This window comes from Drosophila biarmipes, chromosome X, assembly GCF_025231255.1.
Source record: "Drosophila biarmipes strain raj3 chromosome X, RU_DBia_V1.1, whole genome shotgun sequence".
Classification (NCBI taxonomy): Eukaryota; Metazoa; Arthropoda; class Insecta; order Diptera; family Drosophilidae; genus Drosophila; species Drosophila biarmipes.
The window spans coordinates 8,891,117-8,911,240 of record NC_066611.1 but is presented as its reverse complement, the minus strand read 5'-3'; the positions used below and the strand labels follow the sequence as shown (position 1 = coordinate 8,911,240).

General features: G+C 50.8%; 2 protein-coding genes across 10 annotated transcripts in view; one reads left to right on the top strand and one right to left on the bottom strand.

Moving 5' to 3' along the window:
• The window catches only part of LOC108026086 (E3 ubiquitin-protein ligase highwire), a 53,646-nt gene extending 42,325 nt beyond the window's left edge, over positions 1–11,321 (top strand). The window contains exons 14-23 of the mRNA XM_017096788.3: positions 3,364–3,477; positions 3,547–4,165; positions 4,222–6,232; positions 6,303–6,784; positions 6,845–8,149; positions 8,209–9,567; positions 9,634–9,975; positions 10,044–10,508; positions 10,573–10,766; positions 10,832–11,321. Of these exons, the coding sequence (XP_016952277.1) occupies positions 3,364–3,477; positions 3,547–4,165; positions 4,222–6,232; positions 6,303–6,784; positions 6,845–8,149; positions 8,209–9,567; positions 9,634–9,975; positions 10,044–10,508; positions 10,573–10,766; positions 10,832–11,321 (7,381 nt within the window). The remainder of the gene's footprint in view (positions 1–3,363; positions 3,478–3,546; positions 4,166–4,221; positions 6,233–6,302; positions 6,785–6,844; positions 8,150–8,208; positions 9,568–9,633; positions 9,976–10,043; positions 10,509–10,572; positions 10,767–10,831) is intronic.
• Positions 11,322–17,135: 5,814 nt separating this feature from the next.
• LOC108026293 (potassium voltage-gated channel protein eag) overlaps positions 17,136–20,124 on the bottom strand; it is a 59,197-nt gene continuing 56,208 nt past the window's right edge. For 8 of the 9 annotated variants that reach the window (XM_050887076.1, XM_050887078.1, XM_050887080.1 and 5 more), the window contains 2 exons: positions 19,399–19,416; positions 17,136–18,550 (listed from right to left, as the gene is read on the bottom strand). In XM_050887076.1, coding sequence (XP_050743033.1) covers positions 17,339–18,550; positions 19,399–19,416 — 1,230 coding nt within the window. In that variant the 3' untranslated portion in view covers positions 17,136–17,338. The remainder of the gene's footprint in view (positions 18,551–19,398; positions 19,417–20,124) is intronic. The other variant, XM_050887093.1, reaches the window with a different exon arrangement.

The following is a 20,124-nucleotide window of genomic DNA, read 5'->3' as shown; positions in this document are numbered from 1 at the left end:
CTAAGGCCTCAAATCAATTTGCGTTCAATTTGAAGGCAAGCCGGAAAGCGGAAGTGGCCCTGGGGAGGGGGAGGACCGATCATTCCGGGTGGGACCTCCAGAAATGCGGGTCCCCGCCCCACTCCGAACCATTCAATTATTACGTCGTTGGGTCGGTGATTTCGGCCTCGGTTTCAGAACTCGTCGCGCTGTTTTCCTTACCCAAACCAAACATCCCAAACAGAGTTTCTACGAAGTGGGCCTTATAATGGGGGTGTGCCAGGGCAATCCCCGGAGATTCCTAAGTGAGCACAAGCACAGCTTTTCGTTTCCATTGGTTGGGATCAATAAAATGCCCATATCATTTGACCATAAATCGTCATTAGGTAAATAAAATATTATTAATAATGCAGCGTCGTAAAATATTCATAAATACTAATATATAAACAGTTTGAAGATTGTTTCTGATTTTCATTTCCAGGCCTTACTTGTATTTCCCCAAAACTTTGGGAAATCATATTTTTTAGGCATAATATATAGTATACATAGTAATTAGTATTCTTTGCTTCTTGCAAATTAAATTATATTATTATATTTAGTAAATTATTCATTTTTTTCCCATTATAATTTCGGAGTGGTTCGACTTTTCCCTGGAGTTGAGTGAGCGATAAAAAAAATTGACGAATGTCATACACTTGGTATTCCTTTGTCTCTCTCTTGCCTATCTGTCCGTCCCCCTCCCAGGGCTTCTCTGTCCCCCTCATATTTCGTTGTTGTTTTGCCCCTTTGGACAAGACAACTCTTCCGCATTTTGTGGCACGATAAAAACTGAATTGAATGAATGAATGAACGATTACATTGCCGCATAGGGAGCACACACACGTCTGCCCGATGTGCCCCATCCCTGTCCGCCAATGCAACTCCAGTTGGGACCCCGCAACTTGTTTCTCTGCGCTCCATTTCCATTTGCTTGCGGGAGTACACTGAACGAAATGTGGCAGAAAACAAATCAATTTTCTATAGGTGCTAGTATGCCGAGCCATACCTTCAAACTTAAAAAGTTCTTATTCCCATTTAGGGCAGAGTGCAAAATTAACTTAATGAATTTAATTTTCGCTTCTAAATAAGCACTTGGGAATCATAAGCTCAAACTTAAAAAAGGTATTTGTAGAGAATTTTTGGTGTTAGAATAAATAGTTGGGAATTATAAGGTAAAGCAGGGTAATACCTTCAAAGTCACAAAAAAGTTCTTCGTAAAGACCCCATTTACGGAACTAAATGCACTTAATTAACACTTGGAAATTAGCACTTGGGAATTATAAGCTCAAACTTTAAAAAGGTCTTTGTACAGTGTAGGCACTTTGTTTTTAACTGAATAAATAGTTGGGAACTATAAGGTAATGCAGGTTAAGGAAAAAGTTCTTGGTAGACAACCCATTTACGAAACTAAATAAACTTAATTAACGCTTGGAAATAAACACTTGGGAATTATAAGCTCAAGATAACAAAAACCCACTTACGGAAGACTTTTAAGTAAATGAACTTCGTATAGCGCTTGGGAATTATAAGCTCATATTGGTGACAGGTCATGAAACAACTGCAACGATTTCTTTTAGTGTATTCAGGGGGGCTTTGGGGTTAAATTGCAGTGGAAACGTGTTTCCCACAGGTAGCTCACGCACACGCACGCACCCTCACACACACACACACACGTGGCCACAGTTGGCTGCTGCCCTTTGTTGTTATTGTTGCTCTCAAGCCCCCACCCCCCGCCATATCGGTTGGGTTTTGTTTTCATTTTCGCCGTGAAGTGCAGGGTCGCCTCTCCGAGGTGGAGTGCTCCAGCGCTGGGGGCCCCGACTGACATTATCGTTTTCGTTGGAAAACCCAAACTCCACTTTCCACCATCCCCCTTTTTGATGCCCATTTTCCATTTCGTTTGCATTTATTTGCCTTCGGTATTGTTTTATTTGCTTTTTATGTAAATAAAACAAATGTGTGTGTACGCAGCTTTGTGCGTGTTTCGGTTTATTTCCCTTTCCCTTCCACTTCCATATATTCCCCAAAACGCCACCGTTACACCCCCGTTTCCCGAAAAAGAGGAACGATATGATCACCTGTTGATCTCTGTTTTTTGATCAGTTCTATCAGCTTAAGGCATACCCTAGATTTTGAGGTGAACCAGGTTGTTGATGAATAACCAAGGAATGGTTTCTTATCTCGATGTTACTTCGCCAAAAATGTCACCATGGTGGGCGCGCGTTACCTTATCTTGTGGCTATGGGTATTTGGCGGGTGTTTTGTGAGACCCCTTAGGATCTCTTATTTTCTCACACGTCGCGGCATGTGCGTGCCCGTCCGCTGGGCCCGTCCATTCACGCACACACGTGCACCGCCCGCTGTGCCGTTACGTGCCCTTCGACCCTTTCCAGCCAGCCCCCGCCACTTCCAGTCGCTCTCCCTACGTGCCACTCACCTTCCGCCTGCGAACCGCAGGTCAGCCGGGCGGTCCATCTTTGATGCTGCGCCTCTGATTGGATTCGATTGGAAGGCAATGGATTTGAGTGCTCTGCAATTCTACCTGATCGCTCCGTGACCCTAGCCATTGACCCCTGTCCCAGGGAGGAGATTTCAAGGAGAAATTCTGACTGGTACAAATGCATATGTCTAGATTTCTTCTTCATTGTTATTTACAAATCGCTTTGGTCTCTTAAAGTATATCCATATGTACAACGTATATACATATTTTATAAGTGTGAATATCTCTATAAGGAATGGAATAGAATGGAATGTGCTTGGGGTTTACCCTGCACTTATAAGAGGTCATTAAATTAAATTCGTATTAGTAAATTTGTTATCTATTTAATTACTCTATTGGTGGGAACTATTAAGCCCAAAAGGGAATAAATGGGAATGAAATTTGTTAGCAGGTACAGGAATGTACGATTATTGGAACGGAAGAGAAAATCGAGCACCTGGTTGGAATAAAATGGAGTGGAATGCTTATAGGCATAAAATGGGACACAGTGGAATGAAACAGGATATATTGGAACGAAAGAAAAAATCAAGAACGCTTCCATATTCTTGACAAATAAATTGCTTTACTTAATACAACAGCAATATGATCTTGATATTATACATAAATAATAAGTAAAATATTAAATAAGTAAAAAAATGGAACGGAATGTATGGGTAGCGGAATGGAAGAGAAAAACAGGGTATGTGGGAACGGAAGAAGAGATCTGGAACGTTCCCATAGCTCAAATAAATTCCTAATATCAACAGAACAATAATGTGATCTTGAAAGCTATCCCTTTACTTATAGAAATGCAATGTCAAAACCTAAGTGTTCTAATTCTATTCCCTTTTCCTTCGCCTTTTCAGATCTCAGTCCAATGAGCGGCAGTTTCTCAAGGACTTCATCAGCGGAGCGCCAGGATCGTCGGGCGCCCGTTTGGCTGCCTGGTTGCAGCCGGAGTCGCGACTCGATCCCAACAAGTACGCCCATCAGTCGAAATCCAAATATGTATATGTTAACCCTCTCACTTCCCTTCTCTTGCTCTGCAGATGTGAGCTGAACACCATCACGGAGCCACTGCGCTATGGCTGGCCCTCTCAGGTGACGGTCACCATTCGGGACCAGTACGGAGACGCCGTGCTGGTGCCGGAGCTGAAGGTGGAGATCAAGGCGATACCCACGGGCTCGGGTCCGAATGGGAACGCAACGGGAACCGGAACATCCGGAGGAGCCGCGGCAGCCGGGGTATCTGCGCCCGGTCCGAATCTATGGATGCGACGAGCCTCCGGCGACACCTGGGGCTGGGGCGGAATGACGCCGCCGCCGCGCCTCAACTACGAGCCCACCTCCAAGGAGAAGATGGTCTTCAAGGCCATCACGTTCATGAAGCCCTTCACCAACTACTCGTTCGAGGAGCTGCGCTACGCCAGTCCGGTGCAGACCCGCGTCACGGAGATCCTCAACGCCAAGGACATGGAGGACGGCACCTTCAGTGTCCAGTGGACGCCCAGTTCGGTGGGTGCCTACTGCCTGGCGGTGACCATCGATGGCATTCCGCTGGAGGAGGTCTACCGCGTGGACGTCAAGGAGGGCATCCTGCCGCCACCCACTCAGAGGAGCAGTGCCCAAAGGAGGCCCCAGGCGCCAAGCAAACTGCGTCGCTTCCAGGTAGGCAAATAATCATCATCCACCGAAACTCTCTCTCCTAACATCTCCACTTTCAGGCGCGCCACAGTTCAGGACTGCGGATTCGCTCGCATCCCACGCTGCAGTCGGAGCAGGTGGGCGTGGTGCGGGTGGGCGGCGTGATCTCCTTCATCGACGAGATCGAGAACGACGACGGCGTCTGGCTGCGCCTCTCCACGGAGTCCATTCGGCAGCACTGCACCATGGGCTGGTACCCAACGGAGGCCTGGTGTCTGCAGTTTAACCAGCACCTGGCCAGGATGCTCCTCCAGCCGGTCACGGACAAGGAGGTGAATCCGCTGCGCAAGGGCGTGGCGGACGCAGCCGCGGAGGAGGAGGAGGAGGAAGAGGAACCGCCGCCAGTCAGCCCGTCGGGCAGTGGCGAGGCCAGTCCCGAGCCAGAGCCGGAGCCAAGTCCGGTCCTCAGTCCGGCCAAAGTCAAGCCAGCGCGCTTCCTGGCCGGTCATCAGTCCACCAATCCCTTCCTCTACCCCTCCAAGCACGCAGATCTCGCGGAGCGGGAGGCCCAAGCGCAGGAGGAGCGGCAAAAGGAGGAGGAGCAGCGGGCGGCGGAGGAGGAGGATGCGGATGATCGCGAGCCAGAGCAAGAGGCGCTGCCCGCCGTGGAGCTGCTGCCGGCCCACATAGGCTCCGCCATAGCCGGCGTTGTGGGCGGCGGAGCCATCAAGTTGCAGGCGCTGCAAAAGTGGTTCAAGGGCGATGCCGTGGACGGAGCCCAACCGCTGACGCCATCACACTCGCCGCCTCTGGCCGGTGTCTCGGTGCGGGAGCTGGTGCGCGCCATGGGCGGCCAGGACTCGCCGCGCGGCAATGGGAATCGCAGTCAGCAGGATGCGCAGGAGCCGGAATTCAGTCTGGCCAGCATGAGGAGGCCCAACTACTCGGCCAGCCAAACGGCGGCGCTGCTCTCCACGCCCAAGCACACGCCCAAGCGGAGTGCCGTCCTGCCCACGACGGATACGAGTGGCCTGGAGGACGACTTAAGTCTGCTGCAGATCACCACGACCACAACGGGCCAGGGCGAACAGCAGAGCGAACTGCAGCTGGCCACCACCTCCACGGCATCGGCGTCCGCCAAGAGGAGCGCCATGGGCCCCATCAAGCGGGCCATGCCGCCCTCCTTCGCGGAGAGCATCCGGGCGGTCTTTGCCGCCCTCCTCTGGCACGAGGGTGTCGTCCACGATGCCATGGCCTGCGCCAGCTTCCTCAAATTCCACCCGGGACTGCCCAAGGAGGGGGCCACGGTGGTCACGCGGCGCGGCGATGCCGGCGATCCCCGGGTGCAGCTCTCGCGGGAGCAAAAGGCCCAGCAGCGGCACTCCGTGGAGGTGGCCAATGCGGGCAACTACCTGAACATCCGGCCCAGCACCCTGGAGTCGCTGACCAAGAGTGGCAACTGCTCGCTGCACAATCGCGCCAAGTACCGGAAGAACATGCTCCTCGGAGCAGGAGGCACCCATCCCGGCGAGGAGCAGGCCCAGAAGCTGCAGGCTCTGCCCGAGATGGTCAGCGTTTTGCCGCCAGCCCTGCGGTGCCTCGTTTATTTGTGGGAGCAGATCTGCTCCGGCTGCGTCCAGATCGTCCAGTCGAATGCCCTGGAGCAGAGGGAGCCGCGCCTGCTCTCGCCCGGCAGTCGGGATCTCAACGGGGATGCGGACACTGAGGGCAAGGATGGCAAGTGCTCCGACCAGGGAACCGGCGGCGAAAAGGACCTGGGCAGGAAGTGCAAGCGCAAGAAGAAGGATGACGGCAGCTGGTGCGAGATCTGCGAACTATTCCTGCCCATGCCGGTGACCTACCACATGAGGATCGCCCATCCGGGCTGCGGCAAGTCCGCGAAGGGCAAGGGGTACAACTCAGTGGGCATTTTCTGCGAGGGATGGGCGGGCAACTGCGGCGAGGGCGGCAAGGGCGCCTCCTCCTGGTTCCTGATGTGCGATCCCTGCCGTGATCGCTACCTCGCCTCCTGTCGCAGCGCCAACAACATCAACAGTGCCGCCCGCCAACTGGAGTCCAACGCCGCCGAAGGTAAGATGATACCCACAGATAGATGACGCTAGATCAACGTCCTAATCCCAATCCCTTTCCGATCTTCCAGGCAACGAACTGAACTTGTTTGGGGTCAAGTCCACCACATTGATAGCCAACGCCGAGGTGTACACCACGATGCGGGAGAACGCCACGTTCCTGCTGGAGCTCTGCTCGAGTTCCAGCTCAGTGTCCGGGGCAGTCGGCAGCCTGGCCGCCAGCAGCTCCAATGCCAAGCGATCGCCGCAGCAGATGTCCGTGGTGGCCATGCCCGTGGTGATCGAGCACCAGCTGGGCAACTCCGACATGAAGCCGAGCACCAGTCGCTGCAGCCGCATGGCCCGCCTGAGTGGCTCCAAGTTTTGTCCAGGAGTCGGAAGCGGAGCGTTCCGCAAGAGCTTCGTGGGCGGACCGCCGGCGGCGCCGGAGAACGTTTGGCTGGCGCCGGAGAGCTTCGCCTGTCTAGAGTGCCTGGGCACGGCGGGACACGAGGACCTGCCCTACGAAATGTTTGGACTGGGACCCTCGTCGAACGAGAATGGCTACGATAGGGTGAGTAGCGGCAGATCTACAACTAGCATCTCTCTAGATCTACAATCCTTCATCCAACAGCCCCTGTCGGAGATCTCCTACGAGTCCTGTGAACCTAATTACGACATGCTGCCCGGCTCCTTGGCGCCCGGTTCCACGGCCGCCGGCGCAGGACCAGGATCAGTGGGTGGTGGCAACCTGTCCAAGTTCCACCGCAGCTATTCCATGGGCCAGGGCTGGGCGTCCCTGGCGCAGCACAACCACCCGCAACAGCACCACCAGCAGCAGCAGCACCACCAGCAGCAGCAGTTGCATCTGCAGCTCCAGCAGCACCAGCCACCGGCGCTGGACGGCCAGCCGAAGGTGGTCTACAGGCGGCGGAACAACTCCACCAGCGAGGGCGACGGCTCCCTGCTGATCTGCTATCCCTCGGAGCATCTGCGGCGCCTGGTGCCGCCCAAGCTGCTGGCCAGTGTGTCCGTCATGCCGACCACTGCCGATGGAGGAGTCCTCAAGGATCATCCGGCAGGCACGCTATTCGATCAGTCGGCCGGACAAAGCGGAGGGGGTAACCTACTGCTCGCCCGTCCCGCCATGGCGTTCATCACGCAGAAGCACGAGCTGGACAGGCTCAGGGCGGCCATGCGAAGGAGCCTAAGGATTGCAGCCTGCAGGATCTATGCCCTGCAGGCGCTCAACTGGCTGCTGAGGAGCGTCACCCAGGGCGTGTGTCTGCACGACCTGATGTGGTGGTTCGTCAGCTCACTGACCGCCACCGGAGGTCACCAGCCAGAGGGTCGGGGCGAGGAGGCCTCGGAGCCGGCACTGGAGCACCCGGTGGCCTACACCCAGATCAGTGGGCGGTTCGCCCATCTGATCACCCAGTCGCTGCACGTGCTGCTGCAATCGGTGGCGGATCTCACGCTGCACCTGCCACTCGGCTCGCCGCTGCAACGGGTGGCCATCCAGTGCTTTGGCATCCGCTTCCGCCAGGCGGACCACCAGTTCCTGCACAGCTCGCACGTGTTCGGGAACATCTCGAAGATACTGTCCAAGTCGGACGAGCAGAACGACGCCATGGCCGTTTCGATGGTCGTGAAGCCCGACTGCGATGCCGAGCACAACCAGGTGCAGCCAGTGGCGTCGGGCGCGTCGGGGGCAGGAGCCCGGCTGCTCTGCTACACCGATCTGGCGGGTATGTTCGAGGTCACCGTTTCCTCGCGGCCAGCCATGGCGGAGTCCCTGACGGACAACTCAACGGAAACGTTCTGGGAGAGCGACGAGGAGGATCGCAACAAGTGCAAGATCATCGAGCTGTCCCTGACCAAGCTGAACTACGCCTGTCGCTACCTTCTGGTGCACATCGACAATAGTCGAGACATTCAGGTGAGTCCTACACTTCCACTTTTCTGATTTGGGTGACTCTATGCCACTAATTTTTGCAGAACAAGGTGCTCAACGTGGTCTTCTACGCCGGGCAGTCGCTGGGCGACACGAATGTCATCAAGTCGGCGGACGTGGACCCCAAGGCGTGCTCCTGGATCTCGGCGAAGATCTGCGACGACAGCTGCACGCACTTCCGGCTGGAGCTGCACGGACCGGAGAACACGCTGCGCGTGCGCCAGATCAAGTTGCTCGGCCTGCCCACAGGCGGATCGGTTGGCTCGGAGGATCCCTCTGACCACAAGCACCAGCCGCACCTGCGATTGAGCCATGCGTCGCGCATCCAGCAGCAGATCTGCGAGGCCGAAACCCTGCGGGTCTTCCGACTGATCACCGGTCAGGTGTTCGGCAAACTGATCAGCAACGTGGGCTCGGACCTGGCGCCACCGGATTCGGCGGGCATTGGACCACCGAGCAGCGGCGGGGCCAGCACTTCCCTGCTGGCCGACTCCCTCGATCTCAGGGAGCACATGGTGGGCATTCTGTTCTCGCGCAGCAAGCTGTCGCACCTGCAGAAGCAGGTGATCGTCCACATAGTGCATGCGATTCGCAAGGAGGCGCAGCGGGCCAAGGAGGACTGGGAGCTGGCCAACCTGGCGCATGCCCTCAAGCAGCCGCCCCAGCTGCAATCCCTGCCAGCGCCCGCTCCCGCGAGCAACGAGAGTTCGCCGGAGCGGAGTCGAGCCCCGGACACCTACTGCTTCGAGATGCTCAGTATGGTGCTGGCTCTGTCGGGCAGCGTGGTGGGTCGCTCGTATCTCTCGCAGCAGCATGGTCTGCTGAGGGATCTCCTGGGCCTGCTGCACACCGGCAGCGATCGTGTGCAGCGACAGGTCACGGCCTTGCTGCGCCGCATCCTGCCTGAAATATCGCCGGAGAGCTTCGCCGAGCTGCTGGGCGTGCAAAGATTACCGCCAGCGGACTATAGTATCGCCCATCAGTCGGCCAGCGACTTCGATATGAGTCGGCTGGGCCTGCTGGACATATTCCTGGCCGTGATTGCCAAGTCCCTGCAACTGCAGGTCAAGGTAAAGACCACGGCGGCCTCTGCCGGAGGAGGAGGAGCTGGATCTGGATCTGGAGGTGGCGGATCATCCGGCGGTGGAGCTGCTCTCAAGCCCGGTCAGCCGGAGAAGACGCCGGCCTTTGTGAGGCTCTGCAGCTCGCTGGATCTCTCCGTGCAGCAGCTGAGATCGCGACCGCCCACCGGTGAGCCGGCGGGACCTGATCCCTTCCAGTTCGAGGCTCTGCCGCCGAGGAAGGAATCGAAGAGGAACCTCAACCAGCGCTGGTTCCTCAACGGCGTCATCTCCACCAAGCAGGCGGAGAGCATCATCGGTCTCATCAGAGATTTGGCAAGCGTAAGTGAAGCCTTTGTGTTTCCCAAGCCTTATACCTATTTACCCTTTATTTATTCTATTCCCCAGGGTAAGCTCAGCGAGAAGTGGTCGCAGATCACCAAGGCGGCCATAGCCGAGTCCGTTCTAAATTTGACCCGGCTGGAGGAGATCTACCGCTCGCCCGAACACTGCACCAAGACCTCGACCTTGTGGCTCGCCCTGGCCAGTCTGTGCGTTCTGGAGCGTGACCACGTGGAGAAGCTCTCCTCCGGCCAGTGGTCCAAGCTGTGCGACACACGGCCCTTGTGCAGCAACCACGACGATGGCGAAACGGCGGCCATCATCCAGTGCGAGACCTGCGGATCCCTCTGCGGCGACTGCGATCGCTTCCTGCATCTGAATCGCAAGACTCGCTCCCACAAGCGAACGGTGGGTTAACCTCGAGTTCAATACGTGATCATCCCTTATAACCGCTTTATATATAATTTCTGTAACAGGTATGCAAGGAGGAGGAGGAGGCAATCCGGGTGGAGCTGCACGAATCCTGTGGCCGCACCAAGCTCTTCTGGCTCCTGGCCCTGGCCGACTCGAAGACCCTGAAGGCCATGGTGGAGTTCCGCGACGGCAGCCACACCATCATCTCGGGTCCCCAGGAGGCGGTGGGCAGGTGCCGCTTCTGCGGCCTCACCGGCAACTCGGGCCTGCTGGAGGTCGGCAACGTGTGCGCCGATGCCCAGTGCCAGGAGTACGCGGCCAACTCGTGCCTGAAGACCAAGCCATGTGGCCATGCCTGCGGCGGTGTCACGGGCGAGCGGAAGTGCCTGCCCTGCCTGCAGCACGTGTGCCATGCGCGCGAGAACGAACTGGCCGAGGAGCTGAGGGATCCCAAGCTCACCCAGGATGCGGACGACATGTGCATGATCTGCTTCGTGGAGGCGCTGTCCTGTGCTCCCTCCATACATGTAAGCATATTGGTAATACCCCTGGGAAAACCCACTCTGATTTCTACGTTTTTTTGCTTGGCAGCTGGAGTGCGGTCATGTGTTCCACTACCACTGCTGCAAGGCGGTGCTGGAGAAGCGCTGGAGCGGACCACGCATCACCTTTGGCTTCTCCCTGTGCCCCATCTGCAAGGCGGACATCCAGCATCCCCTGCTGGCCGACATCCTGGAGCCCATCAACGGACTCAAGCAGGACGTCAAGCGCAAGGCGCTGATGCGGTAAGGAAACGATACTTCTTTGCCCTGGGCAGTTGCTAATCCAATCTCCCAATCTCCGCCTGCAGCATCAAGTACGAGGGCGTGGTGAAGGACACGGACAGCAAGGACGTCAACATGACCCAGCTGGCGATGGATCGGTATGCCTACTACGTGTGCTTCAAGTGCCAGAAGGCGTACTACGGCGGCGAGGCGCGCTGCGATGCGGAGATCGGCGAGAAGTTCGATCCCGAGGAGCTGGTCTGCGGCGGCTGCTCGGACGTGGCCAGGGCCCAGATGTGCCCCAAGCACGGCACCGACTTCCTGGAGTACAAGTGCCGCTACTGCTGCTCGGTGGCCGTGTTCTTCTGCTTCGGGACGACGCACTTCTGCGACACCTGCCACGACGACTTCCAGCGGCTGACCAACATACCCAAGGTCAAGCTGCCGCAGTGTCCGGCCGGACCCAAGGCCAAGCAGCTGCTGGGCGACGAGTGCCCGCTGCACGTGATGCATCCGCCCACCGGCGAGGAGTTCGCCCTGGGCTGCGGCGTCTGTCGCAATGCCCAAACATTTTAGCCACACTCTTGGACGCGAGCCGGTGGCGAGTGGAAGGCCCACCAGGAATCGGATGAAGAGGATGACGACGACGACGACGACGACGACGACGATGACGTGGACGACGACGACGGCGAAGAGCTGGCGCCGGACATGTGGGCCAGCGTCTGGTCGCAGTCGGACGACTCGCGTACATATTTGTAGAGATTAAAAGCCCCAACAACAAGGAGCAGCAAACCCAGACCCAGTAGAACCCATCACTCCCCTAGATATTAATTCACACATCGGATTGGAGCAAACGGAACGGATAGATATTTTCTAGGATAGCTGATATTTGAACGATGGATATTGGATTACAGATTAGCAAATAGCAAATAGCGCATAGCATATTTAATCCCTGGCAATATTATTTTGTAACACTCGAAATGGTATCGAATCTCCCACTTAAAGATCAAAACTCACTGTTTATTTGATGTACAATCCGGAGTTGAGCGAGCGAGAGAGAGCTAGTGCGGGAGAGAGCGCGAGCAGTGTGTACATAAGCCCCGGCTCCCTGACCTGTGACCCCTGACCCCTCCCGACACCCCTCGCCCTCGTCCTCGGCCCTCACCCTACACCTCCTCCTCCTCACCCTCACTCCAACAGAAGCACATTATGCTACATTTACATATTTATTGCAAATAACTAAATTATATATATATATATTTATTATGAATGCGACGAGCGGAAGGATGCAATAAAATCAACTCTGAATGTATATTTACAACTGCTGTTTGCCTAACTCTTAATGTAAATGGAACGTTTTAATATTGAGTTTTAGCTGGTGTTATTTAAAAGCATTTATTTAAAAACAATGAGTTTTTAGGCTTCAAAGTTTATTACTCATACGCACTGTTGTCTTTGATCAAAAGTTTTTTTTATATATCATATGATATACATATATCATTTTTTGGGACTTGCCTTATTTTCGTAACAAATATTTTAGTGAATTATATATACTATCAAGGTTGCCAATGGGAGAATAATTTTTTGGTCTAAATTCTTTTCGGCTACATGGCGTTTGAGTAATTTTTAAGGATACTTTGATATACATTTATTATTTTACTGGACTTCCCTTTTTTTCTTAGCAATTATTCTAGTGAAATCCATAAATTACCAAGGTTGCCAATGGGAGAATAATTTTTGGACTAAATTCTTTTCGGCTACATGTCGTATGAGTAATTTTTAAGGATACTTTGATACCATTGATACCACAAAGCCTATATCTAAAAACTTAGCTTTTTGAGATCGAATACATCTGTGGCACAGCCAAAACTTTACATTTTCTTTGTTTTCAGTTATCATCTTTTAAGTATTCTATAAATCCTAAATGAAAACTATACTTTACAATCCTTACAATGATCCTAATCATCATGATCTTAAGTGACAGGCCATACTTACTTACTTTCATACTTACCTTCAATTCATCAAAAAAGTAAGGTTGAAAACACATAACCACACAACTCAATTCCGTATGCCCCACTATTTCCACCCCATAGGAAATTGAAAAGATTGGATTTTTTTAAAAACATTTATGTATGTATTTCTCTTTTCTTTGTTTCTTTTCACTTATTGTGTCTTAGCTTCTGTTCTGCGCTCTCTGCGGTTCTGAAAACGTGTTCTTTGCCCCGCCGCCGCCCAAGATTTGGGCTTCCCACCCTCGAGCGATCCTATCAGACCCGGAAAGTCGGGCGCATAGCCTGGCCGATTCTGGGCTCCGAGTGAGTGAGTGTGGGTCGAATGCGGCAATAATCAAGTAACTATACACATTAACTGTAGGCATTAATCCAGCGACTCTCAAATAAGGGTTACAACTATTTCTGTTATCGATTTCGCGGCTCGTCTCCGGGCGTTCAATCAGGGGCCCAGGGACGAGTCCTAGCAAGCTTTAAATGGTACAAACTACCTATATATATAGTACATATATCGGCGTATATGTGGGTGTATGTATATAACTGCAAATCTGCTCAGCAAAGCCGCGGCTTGATGTCTCTAAGTTTTCGGCGCCTTGAAACCGAAACTCAATTGATCTCAAACTATTTTTACAGGCTCGTAGTATTTTTGGTATTTTTTTTCTTTACTTGGAATGTTGCAATTGCAAAATGTAGTATTTTTGTGGTTTGTTAAATTTGTAGTTATGTAATTGGTAATTCACTTTCTTCTCTCCTCATCGCATCTCATCTCATTTCGTTTCGTTTCATTTTGCTTGTAAATATATAAATAGGCAGCTTTTCGATTTTTAAAAACAAAGGGCGCGTGTACGAAATAAGTTTCTGTTTTTTGTTAGGTATTTTTTGTTGTATTTTAGCAACTATGCCTCTCAAATTGGTGGAAAATGTTTAACATTGCTTTATCGCGTTTGTTCTCGTTTCATCTTGTTGTTGTAAAATTTTGGTTCTTTGTCGTCTAGAGTCTAGAGCATAATGCTAAGTATTTTGGTTTGGTATTTTTCAGTATCTTTAGTATGTTTGGTTTAGCCGTAGTACTTTTTTTTGTTCTTTTTCTTATAGCATTGCCGTGGGACTTACATACGTAATAGATGGAAAAAACGAAAATGAGGCGCGTGTTTTACTGGTTAAGGCTTTTTCCTATCATTGTATAATGTATATTTAAATTAATTTACTTTTCACTTGGGGCTTTGTAAACGGTATTCGTTAATTGAGTGTTGTGAGTTAATTTTGCTCTTTTTTCTCTGGCTTGCATTAATTGTGTATATTCTTGAGTGTTTCTTTAGTTTACCTTTACTTTCGTTTTGGTTTTTTAGTTGTTTAGAAAAAAATTCTGGCGTATAAAAGCTTAATTTTGATAGGTTCTTCTCGTTATCGTTATCGATCTAGGTGTAACTAGAGGTACACACATATACATGTACATATTTATAATAACAATATGGTTTAATCAGTTTCTTTGGCGCCCCTCAGCGAGTGTCCCACCAGACGGACCCGAGCCGGTCTTCAGCCTCCTCCCACTGCCGATCCCTATAAATATCCGACTGAATCGGGCGTTTTCCGGGCGAAATCGAAGGCCAGAACATCTGGCGCATGGGTTTCTTTCCTTTCCCATCTGGCATTGGGCTGTCTTTCGTCCACGCCCGGGTGTATATACATGAGACTTGCAACTGCTCCTACGCATGTATCCCCCCGTAAATTGTTCAGTATAAATTTCGACTAAATTGCTGGCTCAGCTTGATCTAAAAACTGTAATTGCACCACTTTTAGTTTCACGTTTTCGTTCACTTTCAATGCTAACGCTAGGCTTTAGTACTAGGTCTGAGTTGCTAGTTTGCTGAATGCTGCTTGAGTTGGTTTAGTTACTTTAGGTTATGTTTACAAGGCTCTTAAGCCCCCGAAAATAACTCCAAGGCTGGGCTGGGCCGGAGAAGGGGAGTGGCTGGTGTGGAGGGGGTGGCGCGAGATAGGGTGAAGGTGTACGAGTACTAGGCTGCTATCGTATCAGTGCCATCGCATCTCCGTCTTTCCTTGCTGCCTAATGGCCTATCGCTAATTAGCTATTAGTTATACGTAGATATTCATTTTGGGTATATTTGATTTATAGTTAGTTAAAAAAAACCTATGTACAGTGAGCCCGCTACGTTCGTTAAACTTTCAACTAGAACTTAACAACAAATGGTCTTACTGCGCTATCCATTAACTTTTGATTCTTGGTTGAGTACTGCAAATACGCATATGCCTAGGGGTGAGGGTGACTGAGTGACTGGGTGACTGGGTGAGTGGGTGAGTAATACCACTTGAATTGCTTTGCGACGGATGGCGGCTCTGGGGCCGCCCTGGGGAATGGGATTCGAAAAAATCTACTAGAACTAGAACTAAGTAACTTTCGGGCCGGAACCCGCCCAACTCCCCCCACTGTACAGGGAAGACTTGTATCCGGGCTGCGGTTGCGCCGGCCCTCTACGCTAGGTATCGTAAGTAAGTATTAAATATCAAATGTCAAATGGCAGACAGCAATTATCGAGTGCCAACTGGGTAATCAAAACGGCAACCGAACGAGATGCAAGTGGACTCCAACCGATGCTTAAACGTAATGAAACCTTGCCCCCAAACTGTCCGGGATTCTGCTGCTGCGCTACAAACTAGATGCCAAGTGCAAGCCTATCCAAATGCCAGCATAAACAGAAGTAGCTAGGTTAATGCTTCGTGCCCGAGCCAACTCTTTTATCACAAAAAATGTGTGTGGTTGTGTGTGGTAACATGTTTGCTAAAATTCAATTCATCTATTTACAATGCCCAAAGAAATCGTAGCTGATCTTTGCCTTTAACTAGAGACTTGCTATTACATTTTTTTTTCGTTATTTTTTCTAAGTTTTCTTGTTTAGTTTCTGGTTTCTTAGGTCTGTCGATTGTCGTTTCGTTTAGCGGCCACCTCTCTGCTGTCTATGGCTTGTCGGTCCTACTTAGGCTTCACTGTTGCTGAGTTAACTAGTTGGGGTTGGGCTGGGTCTTTGCGTGGGGAGCCAAGCGAGTGCGAGTGCCGGAGTGCGCGAGCCGAGTTTCGTTAAGCTAGTTAGTTAGGACGGGTTAATCCATATTTAGTATGAGTCCGTATCTATGTACACTGGCTGTCGGTGTGTGTGTGTGTGTGTGTAGGATCCCTTCTAAAGTTAGCTTTCGGTTTTCGCTTTAGGCTATGTACAATTCACGGGCATTGTTTCGGTCTGTAAGCTGTTTCTCGTCTGGTTTGCCTCCTCTAGCAGTTATCACAAAATTATCCCTATGTACATACATCTATATATCTGAGTGTGGAGTGGGTGTATCTGTGTCTGATCTGCATCTGCATCTGCATCTGTATCTGTGTCCTTTACAACGTCGCTTCTGTATATATATATATATGAATGTATACATATAAAGGTAAATAATTGCAGTAAATGTAGCAAATTCGTAAGCAATATGCTTGCCTTAGTCCTAGTCGCTATCCTTAGCTAACGCTATCGTAATCGTAGTCATAATCATAGTCATAATCGTAATCATGTAACGGTTAAAGAGTATCGAATATCGAGTATCGAGCACTTCCATTCAGAGTGTGTGTGTGTGTGAGTATCTGTGTGTGATCTTGGGATAGCATAGGTAGAGATTCGTATAGCGAAAAAGATAGTTTTTCATCCAAAAGATCCACTGCCACATATCTTTGCCCACAAATTTGGAAAGGGGGTATCAGGGATTATTCAAAGTATCTGTCGAATATATTTTGAATATTTTGGGTATATTCAAAGTGGCCATTATATCGAATATAACTATAAAATTCCCTAAGCTTTGAATTAAATTTTGAGTCAATGATGAGATTTCGATTTTTTAACTGGTGATGATCAGGGGATATTCAATGTAGTTGCCAAATATATTATCAATATTTTGGGTGTGTTCAAAGTAGCTATTATAACGAATGTTCCAAGAAACAGAAGTTTAATTTTGAGTCTAAGATGAGATTGTGATTTTCAAACTTTAGAGGTTTAAATACTTTTTTTCTTAACTTCTCCAAGAACCTCCTAAAGATTTTTTAAATTTGTTCTAAATTTAAAAAAGTATTTCTAAGAAACAGATGATGTTTTAAATCAGGAAAAATATTTGATTTTCAGACTCCAGTTTCTTAATATGTTATTATAGTGATGAAAATGATTAAATATTAATTTTAACTGGCTTAAATACTTTAGAAATACCTTTTAAAGAAGATCTTTTATAATCTTTTTTTTGACTGGTTGACATATTTTAGAAATACTTTTTAAAGGAGATCTTTTATAATCATTCTGTACCCTACGAGAAAACCCCCCGGCAAATGTCGAGCAGATACGTTGCAGTGGACTTTCCAGAGCTTGAATACATGAGTTAGCTTTTGTGTCGAGTTGAGGTTACAGCTGCATCTTAAGTATATAGACTAACTAAGCGTAGGCGTAGGCTTGCGAGTGGGCGTGGCTGGGCCCCTACTCTTCCGACTTTGTATTATTGCTCCTGGCCGGAGTCCTCCTCGCGCTCCGCATCCCTCACGGGGGGCTACAGGAAATCCATCTTGCCCCGCGTACCGCTGCCCGTGGGCGTGGTGGTGGGCGTGCCGCTGCCGCTGTCCGCCGCCGTGGGCGCTGATGGTGGCGTAGTGGGCGTGGCCCCTGCCCCAGAACCGACACCGCCTCCTCCGCCGCCAGACGAAGTTGTGGGCATTTGGGCCGCCGTGAAGTCCTCCTCGAGCAGGCGAAGATGCAGCAGTTCCGCTCCTGGCGTCGTCGGCGATTGGTCCGCCGCCGGCTGCTGCTGCTGCTGCTGATCCGCTGACGCTGGCGCCGATGACGTCATGCCAGATCCGGCGACGCCCGCGGGAGCTGCGGTCGCGGTGCCGGCCGTCGAGGCGAGTGTCTGCTTAGGAGGCGCCGGTGCTTTCCTGCTCTTCGATCGTCGCTTCTTGAGCATCAGCGGCCCCAGGCCGTTGCCTCCCGCGCTCGACACAGCTGTGGCGCCCGGATTTAGCAGGCCAGCGCCACCAGCGCCAGCTCCCGCCGCCGATCCCGCTCCCGTTGCTCCTGGCGATGAGATGGTTATCACAGTGTCCACGGGGCTGGTCACCGCCGATGTGGGCGGCATCTGTGTGGGGGGCGTGCCGCCACCGCCCGCGCCGCAGCCCGCGCAGATCTCGTCGCCGGGCGTGGTCTGGCCACTGCTGTTGTCCGGGGCCATGCCGCCCCCAGTGCCCGGCGCCAGCCGCTTGACCAGCTCCCCCAGCAGATCCTCGATGCGGCCGATGCGCTGCTGCATGCGCTGCAGCTCCAGCCGCACGTCCACCTTCATGTCCAGCACGGTGGCGATGAGATCGCGCTGCGCCAGCGTGGGCGGCGTCTCGCGCAGCCCGGTATCGTAGGTGTCCGAGGTGGTGGCCCGCGAGCTGGCCATCTCGATCTGGCGCTCCCGCTCCAGGGCCAGATTGCGATCCCCCTTGCTGGCCACGACGGCCACGACAGCTGTTCCGGCGGCTCCACTTCCAGCTCCTGATCCTGCTCCCGCCGCCGCCGCCGCCGCCGCCGCCGCTGCTGCTGCTGACGAGGATGACGTGGTGGCCACCTGCGCTGGCGGTCCCGCCGATCCGGCTGCTCCCTCGATGACCACGCGGCTGTCTCGACTCGGCGGCGAGGAGTCCACCTCGCCGCCCTCGTCGATGGTGTCCTGGCGGGCCAGGGTCGCCTGGCTCGCCTGCAGCTTGGGCGCCTTGGGAAAAACCTGGAGGTGACGTTTAATGGAACAATGGGCGATGCGGAGATGCGGATGCAAATGCGGGATAGACAGGCGGGTGGCAGGTTGTTGCATGTTGCATGGTTTTATTATTTTTTGGTTTTTGGTTCGGTTGGCAGGGGAGAAAAGTGAGAAAAATTGTGTTTGAGTTGGTTTTTTCGGTTTCGGGTTATCAGTTTGGTGTATTGATTGTTGATTGATTTGGTTGGTTTTGTTTTGATTGATTGGTTGCCGGGGCATTCATGTCGTTTGTTGTTGCAGTTGCAGGTTGGCAGTTTGTTGCAGGTTGCATGTTGCAGATTGGCAGAGTGCAGTGCATTGAATTTTGTCCAATTTTAGTTGTTATTTTTCGAGTTTCGGTTGTTTTTTTTTCCAATTCGGAAACAATTTTGTGTTGTTGTAGCAAGGCAGGCAATGTTATTATTTCAATTTCGAGTTTTTAGTTGCGAGATAGAGAGAAAAGTCAACAGTAAACGGAAAAAATCGAAGAAATATATCAATTTGGTTCGGGATCATTGCAGTATATAAACAATCTAAAGGCGGTTTGCTGGGTGTCTTTCTTGGGGGCGGTGGACTTGGTGCAGGGGTTCAAGTTTCGGCCATGGGCGGGCATTTATAGGCCAGAAAACTATAATCGATTGGACTTTCAAGCGCTTAAACAGCATAGTTACGCAGTGATATCGATAATTTAGCATTTCTACATTTCCAACGATTACCAATATACCTGCCCGCCCACTTGCCTATCGGATTGTCAAACCGATAACAGTGTATCGTGTGCCAGAGTGGGACAGCCAACTAAAGTAGCGGTTAAACAAACTAATTGTTCGTACACTTACTTTGCTTAATTGTAAATGCTATTCAATTCGATTGCACAATTTCAAAATGGAGAAGTACGAAATGAAAATTGAGTAAAATGAACGCAAAATGATCGGGCAACCGCATTCGGTATCGATAACAATATCGGTCACGCAATCGGAAGTGAGAAGAGCAAACGAAAGGCAAAAAAAAAGAGAGACAGAGTTATCATTAGGATGGAAACCCCAACAAACATGCATTTTTGCATTATTCGGGACATGTCTGTTTTGGTATAATTGTATCGTGAATGTTACTACGTTTATAGGCTGGATTTAGGCTTCAAATCAGTGCCACAAAATAAAGGTTTGAAAATGTCCGACTCTATTTTCATTATTTTAAAGTTTTCAATTGTTACAAAAAAAATAAATAAAAAATATATTTTCATTTTTTCAAAAATATTAAAATACGTTAAAACTGTTTAAGCTAAGGTGTCCCTCCAAAAAAATTCTCAATATTTTTTCTTTAGTTTGTTAAATTTGAATTTAACCGAAACCTATAAACGTAGTGTGTGTTACATAGCTCGTATCCTCTGATGTGCATTTCATCATCTTTATAGTGGTTCAGAGGCTAAAACCTCTAGATAACCTTGTAATACATAGGTAGATCAACATTTCTAGTTTAAATACATTCGTTAAAAGTCAGAGATGCGTGTCAGTGGAAACAAGCTATCAAATTATAACGAATCAAATTAAGTAAAAATTTAGTAG